The sequence below is a fragment of the Sorex araneus genome, chromosome X (assembly GCF_027595985.1).
Source record: "Sorex araneus isolate mSorAra2 chromosome X, mSorAra2.pri, whole genome shotgun sequence".
NCBI lineage: Eukaryota > Metazoa > Chordata > Mammalia > Eulipotyphla > Soricidae > Sorex > Sorex araneus.
In genome coordinates this window covers 359,464,058-359,483,670 of record NC_073313.1, presented here as the reverse complement: position 1 = coordinate 359,483,670, position 19,613 = coordinate 359,464,058, and the positions used below count along the sequence as shown (strand labels likewise).

The following is a 19,613-nucleotide window of genomic DNA, read 5'->3' as shown; positions in this document are numbered from 1 at the left end:
CTGTGGGACTGTTGGAACCTGTCGAGCTTAGGGCGAGGCAGGCAGCGAAAGTCATGAAAGCTGTGGGCGTGTTTGTCACATGACGTCCGAGGGAAGGAAGAGCTTAGGAAGGAATTAGGTGGTTTCCTGTGGACCCGTCAGGACCCAGAGCTCAGGGAGAGTGCCCGTCTGTCGGGTGAAAGGCTCCTCTCGGAGGGTGTCGCAGCAGGAACCCTGCAAGTGGTTGAGGTGGCTGAGACGGGAGGAGACTCAGCAGAGGGCCAGGGCCGTGGCAGGAGGTGGAGAGGGATGGCAGCAGGCTGGCGAGGGGGCAGAGGAGAGAAGAGGGGCTGGAGAAGGAGAGATGAGAGCCTAGGAACCGGGGGGCCGGAGGAGCAGGGACCCCAAGAGAGGACAGCACTAAGGCTGGACCTTACATGGGGCCCCCAGGGCTGTCTCTAGCTCCACACGGGGCCTCCCGTGCCCCACCAGGGGTGATCCCTGAGCACAGCCAGGAGAGGTGTGCCAGGCTGGTGTGCCCCTGCGCCCCAGACCAAGGGAAGTGGAAGAAAACAGTCTTAGGAGAGGAGTCTCAGGGGAGGGAGGAGAGGCCCGAGGGGTCAGTCAGATCGCGGGCCCGGCGGCACCTCAGCCTTGCTGGTGGGTGCCATGAGGCCTGGGACCATGTTGGGGGATGAAGCTGTGCTCCTGAAATGTTAATGTTAGAAAGCAGGGGTCAGGCAGTGCCAGTTAATTTAGAAGAGCTTTAGGAGGCGCGGGAGCTGGAGCCCAGTGGGGCGGCGCTTGCCTTGCACGCAGCTGGCCCGGGCTCAATCCACCGCACCTCGTGTGGTCCCCCAATTCTTGCCAGGAGTGGTCCCTACATACAGAACGAGGAGTAAAGCCCTGAGCATAGCTGGATGTGCCCCCCAAAATAAATAAAAGGAGTAAATAGCTAAATAAATGCTAGGAAGGAAGGAAGAATCTCATTTTAACCCCTTCTGGAGGACTGCGGTGGGGGGGGGGGGAGCCTGGTCTCCGTCACTTAGTTCTTTCTGCCCTGTGGGCTGTGGTCTTCAGGGCGGCCGTGGAAGCTCTCCGCAGGCTGACCAGCCCTTCAGCCCAGGTCTGCGGAAACCTCCCCAAACCCTCAGGTCTGATGTGTGGAGAAGTCTTCATTTCTGATACATAGCTGCTCTGTCGGGTACATGCTGGAATTTTCTGGAAATGATGGAGAGTACCCGGCTTCTGCCTAGGCTCTTACTGGAATCTTGGCTCAGGACCCCCAGTCACTGTTGCTTCTCGGCCACCAACCTGACATCGGCCTATGCCCACTTAGTGTCCACTGTATTTCATGCCTCCTCTTCCCGGAATGGTACAGAGGTTGCCGGGGCAAGTGGCCATTTCTAGGAGGACTGTCAGAGAAAGAGCACAAGGAAGGAAGGGAGAAGGAGCCAGGCACTATTTGGTCCTTGGCCTTCTTTATCTCCTAATAACCCAGTGAAGTGGCATTACTCCCATTTTACAGACGAGGAAACGGAGGTGCAGAGAGGTGTGAGTGAGAGCCACGTGTGTCTGACCCCAGAGCCTGTACTTTCCTCTGTGACCGAGCACTGAGGCTCTGGCTGGGACGGAACCAGGAGTCCTGGGGAAGCTCTGCCTCGGGACCCCTCGGAGCTGGCTCTGGGTGTGTTCATGAGGGCTACCTGTCGCCAGTGCCTGTGTCGTGTTTTTTTGGTTTTGGTAGTTGTTTGATCTTTGTAGTTGTCTGCTCTCTCTCTCTCTCTCTCTCTCTCTCTCTCTCTCTCTCTCTCTCTCTCTCTCTCTCTCTCTCTCTCTCTCTCTCTCTCTCTCGGGATTTCAGAAGAAGAAGCCCACTCTCAACTGTGTGTTCTCTTAGGGTCTACCCGTGACGGAGAATGGTCGCCCCTGAGGTGTGCCTTAGAGAGGAGGTGGGTGGGCGGGTGGCTATTGCTTCTAAGTCGGTTGCTTTGGTTTTAGTTAAAAATTCCCCAAGGATGAGAAGATACTGCTAGTATAGTAAAGCAAACGCTATAAAAACCCCAAAGTGCGTTAAGGTAATGACTATGAGATACCTTTTTCTGGGATCACAAAGCCCACAATTTGTGCATTTGTTCTTTTATGTGAAGGTTCGTAACGAGTTTTACAAGGACACACAGGGTGTGATACTGGTGTATGATGTGGGGCAGAAAGACTCCTTTGATGCCCTTGATTCGTGGCTGGCAGAGATGAAGCAAGACCTTGGACCGCACGGAAACATGGAAAATATTGTATTTGTAGTGTGTGCCAACAAGGTAACTGCTTGGGAAATGGGTTGCTCAACTTCTGCATTTATTGCTCTTGCATCTCTTGAGTCTTGGGGGACAAATAAAAAGCAGAACCCCTCTTTTTTTTGTTTTCACAGGAATAAATTTGACATAAAACAAAGTATAAATTTAAAGTATACAACATGCTGATATGAAACATTTATTCATTATAATATGATTATCATTGTGTAGCGATAATTAGCACTTCTCTCAGGTTCAGAATTATCTTCTCTTTTTAAAAATTTTTTTTGGCTTTTTGGGTCACACCCAGTGATGCTCAGGGGTTACTCCTGGCTCTACACTCAGGAACTAATCCTGGTGGTGCTCGGGGGAACCATATGGGATGCTAGGGATCGGACCTGGGTTGGCCACGTGTAAGACAAATGCCCTACCCACTGTGCTATCACTCCAGTCCTCTTTCTTTTTTTTTTTTTTTTAATGAAATCACAATGAGACTTACAATGGAGATGTTACTGGTGCGTGCTCGAGCAAATCGATGAGCAACAGGATGACAGTGAAATCACAGTGAGATACATATATAAAGCTTTCATGATTGAGTTTCAGTCATACAATGATTGAACACCCTCCACCAATACGCTTTTTCCACCCCCAATGTCCCCAGTATCCCTCCCATCACCTCCACCTCTGTGGCAAGCACCTTCCTTCTTACTCTCTTTCTACTTTTGAAAATCTCTCATTCTTTTTTTTTGAATATTCAGTTCTAATAACTTAAAAAAAATTTTTTTTTATATTTTATTGAATCACCATGTGGAAAGTTACAAAGCTTTCAGGCTTAAGTCTCGGCTACACAATGCTCAAATACCCATCCCTTCACCAGTGCACATATTCCACCACCAAGAACCACAGTAAACCACCCCCCTACCCCCCAAGAAAATCTCTCATTCTTAATAGAGAAAACAACACTTTTTTCAAAATGTATGTTTCTGAAACAAAACCATTAACACACACATGCACACACACACACACACACACAGTTGGGTCTATTAGGATTTGGATCTGGTGCCCAGGAAGGACCCGGCTGTGGTGCAGGAGTGTCCCCCAGTTTACAGTCCCTAGTGCAGGGAGGGCCCGTGTGCGCTGTGGAAGAGCCAGGTCCCAGCAGATGGTCCCCACAGAAATCCTGCCCCTCCCCCCATTTGATGGTTTGGGTTTTTCAATAACCAATTTTTTAACAATTTACCATTGATTTACAAGGCTTTCAAATTTCTTTTTCAGATCGACCTTACCAAGCACCGTTGTGTGGATGAAAGTGAAGGGCGCCTGTGGGCTGAAAGCAGAGGTTTCCTGTACTTCGAGACGTCGGCCCAGACTGGAGAGGGAATCAATGAGATGTTCCAGGTATTCTTCCTGGGAGGCTGTGCCAAGGGTTGGAGGAAGTTCTTGTTAGAATGAGAATGTGTGTGTGTGTGTGTGTGTGTGTGTGTGTGTGTGTGTGTGTGTGTGTGTTTGAGATAGAGAGTGAGTGAGAGACTGAACAATAGTACAGTGGTTAGTGCACTTGCCTTGCATATGGCAACCCAGGTTCAATCCCTGGCACCCGCTATGGTCCCCTGAGCCCAGCCAGGAGAAATCTTGGAGCAAAAAGCCAGGCTTAAACCCTGAGTACAGCCGGTACGGCCCCCCCAAGGCAACAAACAAAACCAAAATTTAGATTACAGCTGCTGGAGACTCAATGTTGTGGTGAATTGTTTACCTGTATTTTGAAGAAGCTCCTCAGGTGACGTTGATTTTAATGTAAGTGCTTAAGTGGGAGAAAAATTTTCTTCAAAACTACCTTAATGGTGTTACATTTGTGTATATGACAAAATGGAAAATTCCTTTAGCAAAATTGCCTGCCCTAGCAAATACAGTAGGGCCTCTCATGGCCCACTGGGGTTCAGTTGTAGGACAGGAGGCTTATCTTTGCAGAATCCAACGAGTCACAACAAAAAGTAAAAAAAAATAGATATTAGTTTTAGTTTTGTTTTGGGTCAGACCCATGGGAGTCAGGCTTATTCCTTATTCCTGGCTCTGCCTTCAGGATTCACTCCTGGTGGGTTCATGGGACCATAGGGGGCGCCAGGAACAGAGCCCAGATCCACTAGCTGCGTGAAAGGCCAGCACCCTCCCCTCCGTACTATCTCTCCAACCCCAGGAATTAATTTTTACCTATCAAGTAGGTAGTAGAAGTCTATGTACTTACGCTATAACCTAAATAGATAATAACTTTTCAAAATTACTAATCTCGATTCATTTCTAAGGGAAGGAAGCTATTTAAAACAATAAACTATAAAGTCAACTCTTAATTATAAATACATCTATAAGTCATGGCATGAATAATTTTTCCTTATGAATATATCTGATATTTTTGGAATTTTCAGCATTTTAAATAATGTAGCTATACTATAAAGAGTTGTTCTTAATGATTGAGTGGGCTTTTATTTCATCTTTTTGCTGAACTTCCTGCTCATGAGCTATCCTCTCTCCCACCAGAAGACAGCCTTTACCCTGGGCTGACAGGCGGAATGTGGGCCATCGGGGTCTTTTATTTCAAGACCATGTAAGGCTGGCATTGACTTGCCATCTCTTTATCCTTTTGGTTCATAGGCCTGGATGTCTCTGTAAGTCAGTATGCAGCGATGATGCTGAACATTTCATCAAGAAGAGAAATCTCTTCTTTTAGATATGAGGACGTCTAAAACTAGTGCTCATTTGTCTCAAATGTAAACAGTCAGGGGTCGACATGGATTGTTTTAGCACTTGACCGATATAGATCTGTCCCTCTGTCCATGAGATGTTGGCACACTGATTCCTTTGCAATGTGTATTTCCTCTCCAGCTGCTTTCAGGAATTTCTCTTTACCTTTGGCTTTTCAAAGTCAAGTGTAGCTTTCTTTATAGTCATTCTATTTGATTAATAGAATTTTCTCTGATTGGTAGGCAGGTATTTTTCTCATCCAATTTGGAAAACTCTTTTTAAAAACCATAGTTCTTCAGATTTTACCCCTATTTTTTTCCTTCTTTGATTGTAATTACATGGATATTGCATAATTCCCCTACCCATAATCCTTGAAACTTTATTTTTCTTTAATTTTCTTCCCCTTTTTTTTTAGATTACATCGTTTCTCTTGATTAAATTCAATCTTTGTTGTAAAATCATCCAAGTAAAAATTTTTACTTCATTCTTTTCTGTTCTAAAATGGGTATTTGGATTGAGTTTGGCTTGGTTTGGTAGATCCCAGTTCCAGTTGTCCTCTGATATTTTATATCTGTTCACTCATGAAAAGCATATTTTTTTTCTTAAGAAAAAGCCAAAATTTGGGGCCGGAGCGATAGCACAGCGGGTAGGGCGTTCGCCTTGCACTCGGCCGACCCGGGTTCGATCCCCGGCATCCCAAATGGTCCCCCAAGCACTGCCAGGAGTAATTCCTGAGTGCAAAGCCAGGAGTAACCCCTGAACATCGCTGGGTGTGACCCAAAAAGAAAAAAAAAAAGAAAAAGCCAAAATTCTTTTGCTTCTTCATATTTATAATGGCTGCTTTGAAGTTCAGTATCTGAGGGACCAGAAAGAGTGTGCAGTGGATAGGGCGCTTGCCTTGCATGCGGCTGACTCAGGTTTGATTGTGTGTTTGGTCCCCAGCACAGCATGTGGTCTCTGGAGCACCATTACAGGTCCCTGAGCACAGCCTCGTGTGCCTCCAAATCAAAGCAGAACAAAAATGCTCAATATTTTGGGTTGGAGCAATAGCACAGCGGGTAGGGTGTTTGCCTTGCACGCGGCCGACCCGGGTTCGATTCCCAGCATCCCGTATGGTCCCCTGAGCACCGCCAGGGGTGATTCCTGAGTGCAGAGCCAGGAGTAACCTCTGTGCATCACCGGGTGTGACCCAAAAAACAAAACAAAAAAACAAAACAAAAAACGCTCAGTATTTCAACCATTTCTTTTGATCAGCTACTCTTTTTCCCTAACTGTGGATCACGATTTTGGTTTCTTTGTATGAGTAGTGATTTTTGACTGAACACAGCCGTGAGGAAAATTGTAGCGGCGAAAGATTCTTTTCTTTTCCTAAGAACGTTGATTCCTGTTACAGCAGGCAGTTCAATTACGGGAAGATTACTGTGAACTTGTATAAGCTTGAGTTTTTTGCCTTAATAGCGAGAATCATAAATAAGCCTGAAATGTTTCTCAAGCCTTTTCTGATTTGGCAGACTGGGCCCCCAGGTTTTATCTTTCTTGCAGATCTTCTCAGCTCCTGGCCAGGGCTTTTGTTAGAATGAGTCCACGCCTAAGGCAAAACCTCTTTGAGGTGTCCCAGCTAGATGCCAGGGGTCGGTCTGGACGGGGTGAGACGGGTGAGGTTGAGCCCTCGTGTGCCCGTCTCAGTGCTGGAGCGTGAGCACCGGGCGGGCTTCTCTCGGCCTCACTCTGTGCTTAGCCTGCCCGCAGCAGCACACGGGCGGGGACCCCCACCTGATCTTCCGGGACCCCGCTTGGCACAGCCTCTTCCTCTCCATGGCCCTCAGATTCTCGCCGCTTCAGCGCCCTCTGGGTCTGCCCTCGGTCTGCTGAGCTCAGTGGGCTTGCCGCCCTGCCTGCTCGGACTCGTCGCCTGCGGCATGACGGAGAAGCCCACTCCCCAGAGGTCAGGGTCTCTGCACAGACCTTGCAGACCTGGGTCAATCTCCCCTGCCAGGGGTCAGGAAGCTTAGAAGGGTTCTTGTCCTTGCTGCTTTCTGTGGCCTGAGCATACACGGCTCGGCTATTCCTTCCCGGTCGCCGTAGTTTACAGCAAGAGGCCTGGCCTGGTCGCACCTGATTAACCCATCAGAGACACGGACGGGGCAGTTAGACTTTCGCTTAGCACTGTTCATTGAGGCAGACACGGGGCGTATACTGCCCCTCGTCCAGCGTGACCGGCCAAGCAGACCAGGGGGCTGTGGGGGTTGTGCTGCAGTGCTGGGTGGTCTTCAGGGCTGCTAGGGTGGGATTGGATGCTACTGGGGGCCCGGGACACGTGCAGCCTGCTCCCCCGAGCTCCACGCCCCCTCTCTGACCCCAACAGACCCGAACATTATTATTATTATTATTATTATTATTATTATTATTATTATTTTGGTTTTTGGGTCACACCTGGCGATGCACAGGGGTTACTCCTGGCTCTGCACTCAGGAATTACTCCTGGCAGTGCTCAGGGGACCATATGGGATGCTGGGATTTGAACCCGGGTCGGCCGCGTGCAAGGCAAACGTCCTACCCGCTGTGCTATCATTCCAGCCCCCAGACCCGAACATTATTATGCTTGTTGTGGCACCCGGGATCCCAAACAACAGTGTTGCCTGAATTGCTGTGGGCACGGGGGGTGCTGGGCACCGGCCAACACTGAGCCATGCCCAAAGCCCCCTAGGCAGACTCCCGACCTAAATGTAGTGTTGTGCGTCCCACCCCGCAGCCGCTCACCCCGACACACACACACCTTGTGTACCCAGAGCCCCGTGTCCCTCAGAAAGCCGCCCTCAGACACAAGAGTCCCTGTGAAGGGAGCGCCCTGTCAGTGGGCTTGTGTCTTTTCAGGTACATCCTGGGTAGAACTAATGCATAAATGAATGAAGACTGTGACAAAACTGGTGACACGACACGGAGAAGCAGGCTTCTCTGCTGACTCCATCGCGTGCGCATTTTCTCCGTTTCCTATTTACCTCTCTCCCCCGGCTGCCAGGTGTCCACCCGGGCCTCATCCCTGCAGGTGGCAGCCTTGCTGTGGGGCCACCCCGGGGCCCTTTCCTGCATTCTTAATAGCTTCCTGTGCCCACAGGGATTTTGGTTTCGTCATTTTCATTGATGACAGGTTGTACTTCCGAGTAGAGTAAAGCAAACTGACATTTCTCATTTGGTTCTCAGGTTGCTCTTCCTCTGACCTGCTCCTCTCATGTCAAGTCTTCTTGTTTAGGTCGCTAAGTCAATTAGCTGTGATAGAGGACAAGAAAGAGGGGTGTAGGGGCTGGAGCGATAGCACAGCAGGTAGGGCGTTTGCCTTGCACGAGGCTGACCTGGGTTCGATCCCCGACATCCCATATGGTCCCCCAAGCACCGCCAGGAGTAATTCCTGAGCACAGAGCCAGGAGTAACCCCTGATCATTGCTGTGTGTGACCCAAAAAGTGAAAAAAAAAGAAAGAAGGATGTAAGTGAAAGGTAACAGTTGGGGCGAGGGCGTAGAGAGAGAGTACAGGAGTTAATCACACACTGTTCCTGCGTCTGACTGGCCTGGCATTGCATATAGTCCCCTGAGCAACACGAGGAAGAGCCCTGAGCACAGAGCCAGGAGTAAGCCCTGAGTAAGCTACTGCCTTGTAACCCAAAAACTGAGAAAAAAACAACACCCTTTTTCGAGGGATCGGGGAGGTAGTTCCAGGGCCTGGAGTGCACGTGGTTGTTCCCAGTTTGATTCTTCCACACCACATGGCCCCTGGACACTGAGCCATGAGCAGCCCCCAAGCACCACAGGGCGTGACCCCCCAAACTGAAAACTAAGTGATGAATAAAGTAAAATAATTTTAGGGGTTTTATTTTATAAATTTTATAAATTAAAATTTTATAATTTTAGGGAGATAGTGTAGGGATTAGGTCACATGCAAGGCACTGACCTGGGTTCGAGTCTCACATGAGCATTGCCAGGTTTGGCCCTAACGATCCCTGAGCACTGTCTGGGTGACCCTGGTGTCCCCCAGCACTGCAGGACCTGACCATCACCAGTCCTCAGCCTGGGCACCGAACTGCCAGCCCAGTTGGTACAGAATAGAGTATCACTGAGAGTGGCCCTGGCCTGGGACGCCCAAAAGACAATAAAGAAAATAATTTAGGATGACTGCAGGGAGTATAAAAATATCTAAGAAAGGGGCTGGAGCGATAGCACAGTGGGTAGGGCGTTTGCCTTGCATGCAGCCAACCCGGGTTCTAATCCCAGCATCCCATATGGCCCCCTGAGCACCACCAGGAGTAATTCCTGAGTGTAGAGCCAGGAGTAACCCCTGTGCATCGCTGGGTGTGACCCAGAAAACAAAACAAAACAAAAAAAATAAGAAAGCTATAGTATATTTACAGCATTTTGAATGATCGTATTCAATAATAATAACAGTGCATGGACATGGACCAAATATGATCAAAAAAGAGTTTCCTGGGCCAGAAGGTAGTAAGTACAGGGGGTCAGTAACGAGCCTTGTTCTGCGCATAGCCGAGACCTGTTTGAGCCCCTGGCACCTCTGCGAGTGTTTCCTGAGTGCCACCGGATATGCCCCGAACTACAGCAGCGACAGCAACATAAGGTTGTGTTGGGGGCCTCTGGCGACTGCGTGGTGGCAGTGCCCCCCCGTCCCCAGCCGAGGCAGCCGCATGCTTCTGCTCGGGCCGCTCTCTCCCTGCAGACCTTTTACTTATCCATCGTCGACTTCTGCGAACACGGCGGGAAACGCCCCGTGCCCAGCAGCAGCGTGAGCTTCACCAAAGAGCAGGCGGACACCATCCGCCGCATCCGGGGCAGCAGGGACAGCTGGGACATGCTGGGGCTCAAGCCTGGGGCCTCGAGGTAGGAGCACGGGGGTGCGCTGGCCGGGACGGAGAGGGGTGGAAATAGGTCACTCATCGACGCCCCTTCCCCAAGCAGCGTTCGTCCCTCGGGAACAGAACAGAGGGCACGGCCCCCCGAACCCGAGCATGGGGCCGGGCAGAGCCTCTACCCCGTGGCCTCCCGGGGGCCTCCTGCCCGGGAGATGAAGAGCAGGAGAGGCCGCACTGCCTCCCGCCTTCCCGCCTTCCTGCTGGCGGGCCGACACAGTCTCTCCTGGCCTGTGGCGAGAGTGTCCTTAGCAGCTCCCGAGATCCCCGGCTCTCGGTGCCACTGCCCACGGCCTCCCTCTGGTCAGCAGTGCCACCTGCCCGCCCCCCATCAGCTCTCTGTCCCCAGCGTTCCTCCGTCTCTCCCCAAGACACGGGCCCATGGCAGCGCCTCCTCCATCTCACTTCAGAGACGAGCCTCCCCGCTGCTCGTCCGGAGGCTGGGGCGGGGGCTACTCCGCCCCCCCCAGGCCTTTGGCTTCCCGACTTCTGCTCCGCGCCCAGCCTGTCCTTGTACTTTGGCACACAGGCCCCAGCCCTGCCCGCCTCCCCCCTCCCCCGCTCTCCCCACCGCTGTGTCAGTCTCTGAGCCCCTGTTTCAGAACCCTGCCCCAGGGGGCTTCCCTGGGGGCTCCAGAACCCCACTGCCCCCCTTCCAGCCTGGCGCCTGTGTCTCCCTGCTTGCGGTCCCCCTGCTGTGTTTCCTGGTCCCGGGGCTCACCTGGGGGAGGGGGCAGCCGTTGGTCGGGGGGGGGGGGGGGGGGGGAGGGAGGCGCTGTGCGCGGGCCCCACCGGGGACGTGTCACCGAGACCCTCCTCTCCCCGCAGGGAGGAGGTCAACAAAGCGTACCGGAAGCTGGCGGTGCTGCTGCACCCCGACAAGTGCATGGCGCCTGGGAGCGAGGACGCCTTCAAGGCCGTGGTGAACGCCCGGACGGCCCTGCTGAAGAACACCAAGTAGGGGGGCCAGGCGCGCCCCCGCCGGCCCCGCTCTGTCGGGCTGTGTCCTTGGTCGCTGCCCCAGGAGGCTCGAGTCAGGCGACCTTGGGACACGCAGCGACGAGAGCCGAGCGCCTCTTGCCCCCTCCTGCTCCCCACTGCCCGCATCCCCCCCTGTCAGCCCTGGAGCAGGACCCCTGAGGCACTCGGCAGGTGGGTGCCCCCCTCGGGGAAGCCGGGAGCCTGCGAGGGAGGACGGGACGCCCCGCTCTCATTCTTGTCGCGTCATTCGTCGAGAAGGGGACACACACACACACACACATACACACACACACACACACACACACACACACACACACACACCTAGAACTGCAGTTCCGCTCACAGTGGCTGGGCGGGGACTTGGGCCACAGACCTGTCGCTGGGCACCTGGGGGCAGCCTCTGGGAGGTGTGCAAGGGCCCATTCAAACGGGCTGTCCCTGCTTCCCCTCCTCTGGCCACCAGGGGGAGAGACGGGCCCGGCGGAGGGAAGGCCGAGGCACGGGGCGGGTGGGGGGCGGCTCGGACCCAGCTGGGAGGGGTGGGGGCTCCAGAAGTTGGGCCCAGCGCCGCCCCCTGCCTGTGCCCGTCCCGGGGCCTGCCTCTGGCTGCTCCAGCACTGTACCCCACCCCGCCCTCCCCGTTCAGCCCTCTTCCTTCCCCTCTCTTCGTTTTTCAATATGCGCCATCACCGGCATCTCTCTCATCTTGCTTCCTGGCATCCAGCTGCTGCCTCCCCTCCTCCCTTTGCCATGGCTGAGCCTGGTCGACCAGAGGCGGGCAGGGCGGGGGGCGCCGTTTGGGTGAGGCCCGTGTCGGGGCCCGTATCCTGGCTGCTTGCGCCCCAGCGGCCTGACGGGCAGCATTTCAGCTGCACAGCACGAAGCTGATCTCCCCTAGCGAGCTCCGTCCTCTGGTCACTCTCCCCTCCTCGGACCCGTGGGACTCCTGGGGACTAGGTGTCGGGTTGGGCCTTCTTCAGAGCTCGTGGCCCTGGCGCGCCGTGTCTCCTGTCCCTGGGACTCGTGCTTTTGGTGTGACTGAGCTGCCGCAGAGCGATACTGTCGTGGCTGCCGGGCCGCCCTCCCTCCCGCAGGAAAGCTGGACTCAGCCCACTTGCCCCCCTCCCCCCCTCTGTGTCCTCTTCATGGAGCAGCTTCCGGGGCTCCACGGGGAATCCTCACGGTCGGACGGATGGGAAGATGGATGGGAACGCTTCTCTTCTTCCTTTTAACGAATTGAGATCTAACCCCCCGGGGCAGTTTCCTCTGGCCTGGGCACTGGAGCTGCCCGGACTCCAGGTGTGCATCTCATCTTGGGTTTTGCAAAGGGCCTTTCTGAAGTCCCCGGAAGTCTGGGGACTTGCATGGTGGTGCCTGCCCAGGTTGGCGTGACTCCTCCCTGCTGGGGCCCTCCAGGGCCGTCACCAGAACTGCTGGTTGCCCTGCACAGATCTCTGCAAGGAGCAGCTAGGGCTGCGAGCATCCCAGCAGTTAGGACCTTGAGTGTCCCAGCAGGTGGGGCTGCGAGCATCCCAGCAGTTAGGGCTTCGAGCATCCAAACAGTTAGGACCTTGAGTGTCCCAGCAATTAGGATCTACAGTGTCCCAGCAGGTGGGGCTGTGAGCATCCCAGCTCCTGCCTGTGGTGGCTGCTTGTTGCTGGCTCTTGCAGGCTCTGTCGCTCACACTCACTAACGTGAATGACGACCCGGCACGACTCCGGTGAATAAAAGGAAGAGGAGAAGCAGGTTTAGTTTCAGCGCCCTCAAATTTTTCTGACTCCTTAAGCCTTGAGTAGATTATTAAGAGGTAAGGAAGCATGATTTGCAATGAGGTTTTTTTTGGGGGGAAGGGTACAGATTTCATACAAAACTTTACAGACCTCGGTGCATTACTGTCCATCCAATCTTGGTGCAGATGTACTTTGTAGTTCTACTTCATAAAAATTCCTCAGCCAGGTAAGATTGCAAAAGACATCATTGAGAATAACCACTAGCAGGAGTTTTCCATGGCTAAAAAAAAAAGTTTCATAGAGAATCTCGTTTTTTTTTAAAAAAAAAAAAGAATAAAAGCCTGAACAGGTATTATTAAATAAAAGCCATTTATACCATGTCTGAGTCACCAAGAATGAACACTTTTAAAACTTGTTAGAAATCCCTGGAGGCATTTCAAATCCATCGCCCAACCTACCTGAGCACTTGAAAAGGCACACAGCCTCCTCTGGGTCCTCTCTCCCTCGCTGCTCCCCCCCCCAACCCCCTAGAACCGGCGTCTTATTGCCAACGTTTCTTTTTCTTGAATATTCTCATCTGTGCCCCTTTGACCCAGTGTCTTACTCCCAGCGTTTCTTTTACTTGAACAGCCTCATCTTAACTTCTCTGCATCCGTGTATCCTTGATCTTGTTAACCCTGTTAACTGCAAAGTCCGGATTTGGGGGGTATCGCACTGCACAGTGGGGCGGGCTAGCTCCCTGCCCACTGGGCATGCCGTCTCCCCCTTGGCCGGTGGCATCGCTGTGAGGCTAACAGCAGCTGGTCTTCCTGCGGATTTCACACCGTTCCCTCCAGCTGTTGTTTACCCCGGCAGCCTTGCTGTACTGTGTTCCCCCCCCCACACACACATCGAGTTCTCTCCTGGTGACTTCACGCCCACCCCTGAGGACCCACTTCACTGTTCACTAAATGAGCCATAGAGAAGGCAGCTACGGTTCTGGAAGGAAGCCAGACAGAGGGCCAGCCCTGTGGCAGCAGCGCCGTGGGGGGGCAGGAAGGGTCCCGGCCCAGGCTGGGGGGGTGGGGGGCACACAGGTGGCTCCACAGGGCCAGGAGGCGCTCTCCAGGGGAACTCGCGGGGGTGCCGGAAGGTTTCTCTCTTTCCTGCCATCTCCATCGAGCTCACCCTGAGCTCATCAACGTCTTTTGGGAAACTTGGAAAAAGGAAATTGAGGCGCAAATAGAGCTCCCCGCCCTGCCGCCCGCCCGCTGTCCGGTGCTCAAGGGGAGGAGAGGCTCCTGCTTCTCGGGTGCTGCCCAGCGCAGTGGTGGGACGCGGCTGCTGTGGCTTGTTCCGTGGCTCGTCCGCAGGCGTCTCGGGGGGAGTGGGAAGCGGCAGGCGTGGCGCAGAGCGGCCAAGCGTGTCTGACGGGAGGTGCAATAAGTAACTGTGCGAGAAGGGCCCGGCGGGGACGCGCCAGCCCCCCCTTGGCCGGTGGTGTCTCCGACCAAGCCCTTCGCTCTAACGAGGTAATGTACTTAAGTGCTTACAGAAAACGTTAACGCTAACGGTTGTTTATGTCTTGTATAGAGAGTGTCATATGTATTTAAGTTGCATATTTTTCTAAAATAAAGCCGAATATTGAACACTGGCCTGTGGGCCCCTGGTCTTTGTGGAGATGCGGGTCTTTCTCGGGGTGTGGGGGGGGACTCGGGAGTCGTGACAGCCGCGGTTCCGCACCAGCTCAGGCCTCCAGGGAGGCGCCTGCTGGGTCCGCCCGGCCGCGTGGGGCCACCCTGCTCGCTGCCCCCTCGAGCCTCTCTAGCCCGCAGAAATTATCATCGAGGGTTTTTGAAGGTTTCTTTGCCTTGCACATCAAGGCAAGGACCCCGCTACTGAGCCACACCCCCAGGTTTGGATTTCTTACAGGCAGTGTGTTTCCCGTTCTAACTCAGACTGGAGAGTTGTGACCTCACCTTAACAGTGCAGCTCTCGACTGAGACAAGTCTGTCCCCAGATAAGAAGAGTTTGTCACGACCAGATTACCCTCGATTAGCTCCTGGAAGAGAAAGCCTGTCGGCCAACCCACAAAAGTGCTAATAAGAGCTCTCATTCATTTTATTTTTTAAAAATAGTATTAGTGGGGGCTGGAGCGATAGCACAGTGGGTAGGGCGTTTGCCTTGCATGGGGCCAACCAGGGTTCGATTCCCAGTATCCCATATGGTCCCCTGAGCACCGTCAGGAGTCATTCCTGAGTGTAGAGCCAGGAGTAACCCCTGTGCATCACCGGGTGTGACCCAAAAACCAAAAAAATAATAGTATTAGTATTAGTATTATCATTATTTTGAGGGGTCACATCCTGCAGTGTTACCCCTGGCTCTGCGTTTCGATTCACTCCTGAGGTGGGGGCCAACTGACCATATTTATAAATCAGTGATAACCTGTGGTAAACCGAGAAATCATTCAGTTTGTTACAGGATCACTGTTAGATGCTGACAATTTCAATTGATCCAATGCCTCGCAGGTACCCTTTCAATTTCTAGGCAGCATTGTTGAATAGTATGTCATCATCATGCATTTTATTGAGCACCTAGTATGTGCCAGCAGCAGGCTTGGACTCGGGGCCTTGGGCATGCCAGGAGTGTACTCCGGCATTTGAATGGTCTCCCTTGCTGTCAGGAATGAGCGTCTGCCAGGCCCTGTGTGTGATGTCCAGGCGAGGCAGGACGTGCACTAAACCAAGCCACCTAATGAATCTTTGACGGAAGGGAAAGCTCTCCGTGTGCGGAGGGGCCGAGAATGGAGCTTCTTTTCATCAGAAGTGAGTGAGATTTCTTGGAAGGAGACAGGCTGATACGAGGGGGCAGACACTGGCGTCCTGCAAAGGCCAGAGGGGCCACAGTAGGTAGTTAGATTATTGGGTTGTATTGCAAAGGCAGCTATAGGGAAGTTCCCAGAGACAAACAGGTCTTTGAGGAACTTGACAGCATTAATAATAGCCTCCCCCCACTTTACAGATAAGGAAACTCGGGCTCAGAGAGACTTGTCCTCGGCCACACAGGAAGCTGCCACCTTCCTTCCAAACCTGAGCTCCTGGTCTACACGTCAGCCTCGGGACCACATTTTTATTTATTTTATTTGTTTGTTTTGGAGGCCACGCCTCGTGGTGCTCAGGGCTGACTCCTAGCTCATCCCTGGCTTAGAGATCACTCCCGGTGGGGCTCGGGCCACTATATATGGTGCCAGGGATCAACCCCAGATCAGCCGTGTGCAAGGCAAGTGTCCTTAGATCGCCACTGGTCCTGCTCTGGCCCCAGGACCACTTTTAAATCACGCCACCTCCCACTCGTAAGTAACATTGTCCTTGTCTTCATCGCGTTGCCCCAAACAGCCTGAGGTCCAGTTTTCCTCATCACTCACACAGGCTCAGACTCGGCACGTGCACAAGAATGAAAGATTTTCCTGAGGAAATTTGTTCGAGCGGGCACCAGTAACGTCTCTCATTGAGAAACTTATTGTTACTGTTTTTGACATATCCAATATGCACGGGTAGCTTGCCAGGCTCTGCCGTGCGGGCTCTATACTCTCAGTAGCTTGTCGGGCTCCGAGAGGGGCGGTGGAATCGAACTCGGGTCGGCCAAGTGAAAGGCAAAAGCCCAACCGCTGCGCTATCGCTCCAGCCCCTGAGGAAATTAATGTGTTCAAATGCAGGCTGCGTTTTACGGCTATGAGAGGGAGTAGTTCTCCGTGTCTGCTTGGAGGTCACACCCAGAAGGGCTTACTGCTGGCTCTGCGCTTACAATCGCTCCTGGTGGTACTTGGGGTCCATGTCATGGCGCCAGGGCTCCAGCGGGGGCTCAGCCACCTCCAAGCAAGCGCCTTCCCCCCTCGCCGTACCGGCTCCCCACTTAGTGACGTCTCCACTGCCTGGTGGTGGCCCTTTGGGGCCGGCTTCCCAGCGGCTCGCGAGAGGCACGTTAATGACCTTGGCTGATGACAGCCGCACAATATTGCTGCTGAGAACCCCGCACACCTCACCCTGGCTTTGCCATCAGAGGAAAGAAGGTGACTCACACCTTTGCTTGTCCCTACGGACCGGAGACAGCTCAGCGCCCCAAAGCCGCTCAGACCCACACAGAGCATGGCTGCTGCTGTCTTCCTGGGAGCACTTAACACCTCAAGGTTGGGAGTTCAGGAGAAAAAAGGTGTCTTGTGGCATGGATTTGGTGGAAATCAAAGTGATTTCTGTCGGATTGAAATAACCAGGCAGGAAGGCTGGGCTTACTCCCTGGCCTTCCCGTTCCTGGTCCCCATCCACACCATCAGTTGGTATTAAGTCTTGAAGAGACTCTGAATTAAGCCTGAATCACCGAAGTGAGGACTCATTGAGCACTGACTGTGTACAAGGCACCCGGGGTGCTTCAGGAACTGAGGAAATGTGCAGAGTGAGGTGCTTTGATTCCCAAAGCCGGGTGCTGGGACCACAACCTGAGCATCCCCTGGGCGCTGGGGGAGGAAAACACTGACCCTGAACCCATCACCTAACAGCACTGGCCTCGGCCACCTGCAGGCCTGCAGGGGGAGCTGAGATCCCGACGGGGCCGGCCTGTTCTCCCTCCTGTGCGACGGAAGAAGATGCTGGGTCAGCTTTGACCCGCCACGCGCGGCTGGCCCCGGCTGCCCTCCTCTCCCTGGGCCTCGGCGGCCTTGGCAAGCCGGGGCTGCGTCTGGGGTCCGTGGGGCGCTCAGTTCTGGCCTTGGCATCTGGCCGGGCTCCTCTGACTTGCTCTCTGTGCCTCCTCGCTGCCTGCCTCTGGGTGAAGATGGTCCTGAGTCTCGTGGCTGGTGCTTCCAGAGGACGGAGAGCCCGCCAGGGGCAGACCGGGCCCAGTGCGTTTGCCAGGCTCCACCTAGCTGCAGCCCTGGGGGACCCACCCCATCCCCAGCTTGATGCCAGGCCTCTGGGAAGAGCAAGTTCTGCCCTTCGAAGCCGTCTCATCTGCGGGCAGCTGTCGTGGCGGGAAGTCAGTGCAGAAGCAGGCTTCCAGCTGGCGCCCGGCCTCAGAGTCCCCAGCAGGACACGCCCGCTGCCCGGCACGGTCCGACCTCCTGGCTGGCTTCTACCTCACGCTGTCATGCTCAGAACATGCTCAGAACACGTCTCAGGGGCTGGAGCGATAGCACAGCGGGTAGGGCATTTGCCTTGCACGCGGCCGACCCGGGTTCGATTCCCAGCATCCCCTATGGTCCCCCAGCACCGCCAGGAGTGATTCCTGAGTGCAGAGTAACTCCTGTGCACAGCTGGGTGTGACCCAAAAAGCCAAAAAAAAAAAAAAAAAAAAACGTTTCAGAACACACCTGGTGGGGCTGTGGTTCTCCCTGTCTCCCGCACCCGGACCCAGTTATGTGCCCCCGCCGTCCGCAGAGCTGCAGACTCTGACCTCGTGGGGGTGTGACCCAGCTACATTGACTCAGGAGATCTCTGGTGCCGCAACAAACAGGGGTCTCCGGCACCCCACCACCGAGTAGAAGCAGCCCCTGGCATCGCCGTGTCGGGCAAGAGGAAGGGGAGAAAACTCAGGGCGAAGATCCACTGCAGAGATGAGACACTTCTCCACTGTTCAGGCTTACCACCCTCCCCCCCGCCCCGATCCACCCCTGCACGGTGCTGGTGACGGAATCCGGGGCCCCACACATGCCAGGCAAGAGCCTTCCCGCAGAGCTACGCCCCGTCCCTGTTTAAATCATTTGGGTTGCGTTTTTCCAACAGCCATAATCCCGACAGCTTTAAAACAACCCGGCTGTGGAAAACATCTCTGCCCGGCCCTGGACACACGCTGGCTCTCCCCCATCTGAAGGTCATTAGAGAGAGGCCTGCGTGTCCACGCCGCGCATCACCCTCTGCTGCCCTCTCTCACTCCAGCGTCTCCTCAGAGCCTGCTGGGGCCAGTCACTGGGCTGTGCCTGGGATGACAAGAATGAGCCCCCCCCCCGCCCCACCCCTGCCCCCCAGACTTCAATTTACGGCCGCCGTCTAAGTTCTCTTCCGCAGGGTTCTCCTGCAAGTTATGGACCTGTGATTAGCTTTCCCTCAAGGCAGAGTGGAACCCGTGCAGCCTGACGAGACGGTGAGCCCTTTCCACTGCTCCAGAAGGCAGGGGGAGAGTCGGGCTCTGGCAGAGCACAGGATGTGGGGGCCAGGCTTTTCTCAGAGTGGCAGGCCCCCATCCTGGGGAGGGATTGCGAGGCTGCCGAGGCTGCCAGGGAGCTGCCAGGGAGCGGGAGGTGCCGGAAGCCCGAGACAGACTCCGCCAGCTCCGTCCCCAACACAGCCCAGCCGAGCGGGGACTGGAGTGAATGGGAGGGTCGAGCCATCCTTTTCCTTTTTCTTTCTTAACGTTATCTGGGAGTATTTTATTTCAGTCATTTATTTACCACACCCGGGGGGGACGAGGGGTTTGATCCCGAAGTGCTCCGGGGACCCAGGGGGTGCCAGCAAGTGAGCCTGGACCCTTTGCGCCAACTCCCTGAGGTCCGAGCTGTCCTGACCGGACAGCCCTGCCTCTGGGGGGCCGGGGTCTCCTTCAGAGTCAGGACAGCGGCCGGGACTTCCCCTGGGCTGTGGGCAGAGAACATAGATGCAGAACAACTCAATCTAGTTCACCCAGATGAGGGGTTTTTGGGTGGCGTGTGTGTGTGTGTGTGTGTGTGTGTGTGAGTGTGCGTGTGTTGGGGGTGGGGGGAAAGCACACCCAGCTCAGGGCTCAGGGCTTACTCCAGCCTCTGTGCTCAGGGCTTACTCCAGCCTCTGTGCTCAGGGCTTACTCCAGGCTGGGCCAGGGAGATCATACGGAGTGCCGGGGATCGAACCCCAGGCTGGCTGTGTGCAAGGCAAGCTCCATGCCGGTGGACTATCTCTCTGGTCCCCCACCCAACGGAGTTTTAGTAGCATGAAAAAGAATTTTTTTCTTTTTGGTTTCGGCCTTTGAGTGGTGTGCTCTGG

General features: G+C 54.2%; 1 protein-coding gene across 1 annotated transcript in view; it reads left to right on the top strand.

Annotated features, from left to right (window-relative positions):
* Nucleotides 1-14,260, top strand: part of DNAJC27 (DnaJ heat shock protein family (Hsp40) member C27) — a 28,257-nt gene extending 13,997 nt beyond the window's left edge. Inside the window, exons 4-7 of the mRNA XM_055121790.1 lie at nucleotides 2,130-2,294; nucleotides 3,543-3,665; nucleotides 9,726-9,886; nucleotides 10,744-14,260. Of these exons, the coding sequence (XP_054977765.1) occupies nucleotides 2,130-2,294; nucleotides 3,543-3,665; nucleotides 9,726-9,886; nucleotides 10,744-10,876 (582 nt within the window). The 3' untranslated portion in view covers nucleotides 10,877-14,260. The remainder of the gene's footprint in view (nucleotides 1-2,129; nucleotides 2,295-3,542; nucleotides 3,666-9,725; nucleotides 9,887-10,743) is intronic.
* The last annotated feature ends 5,353 nt before the right edge of the window (nucleotides 14,261-19,613 follow it).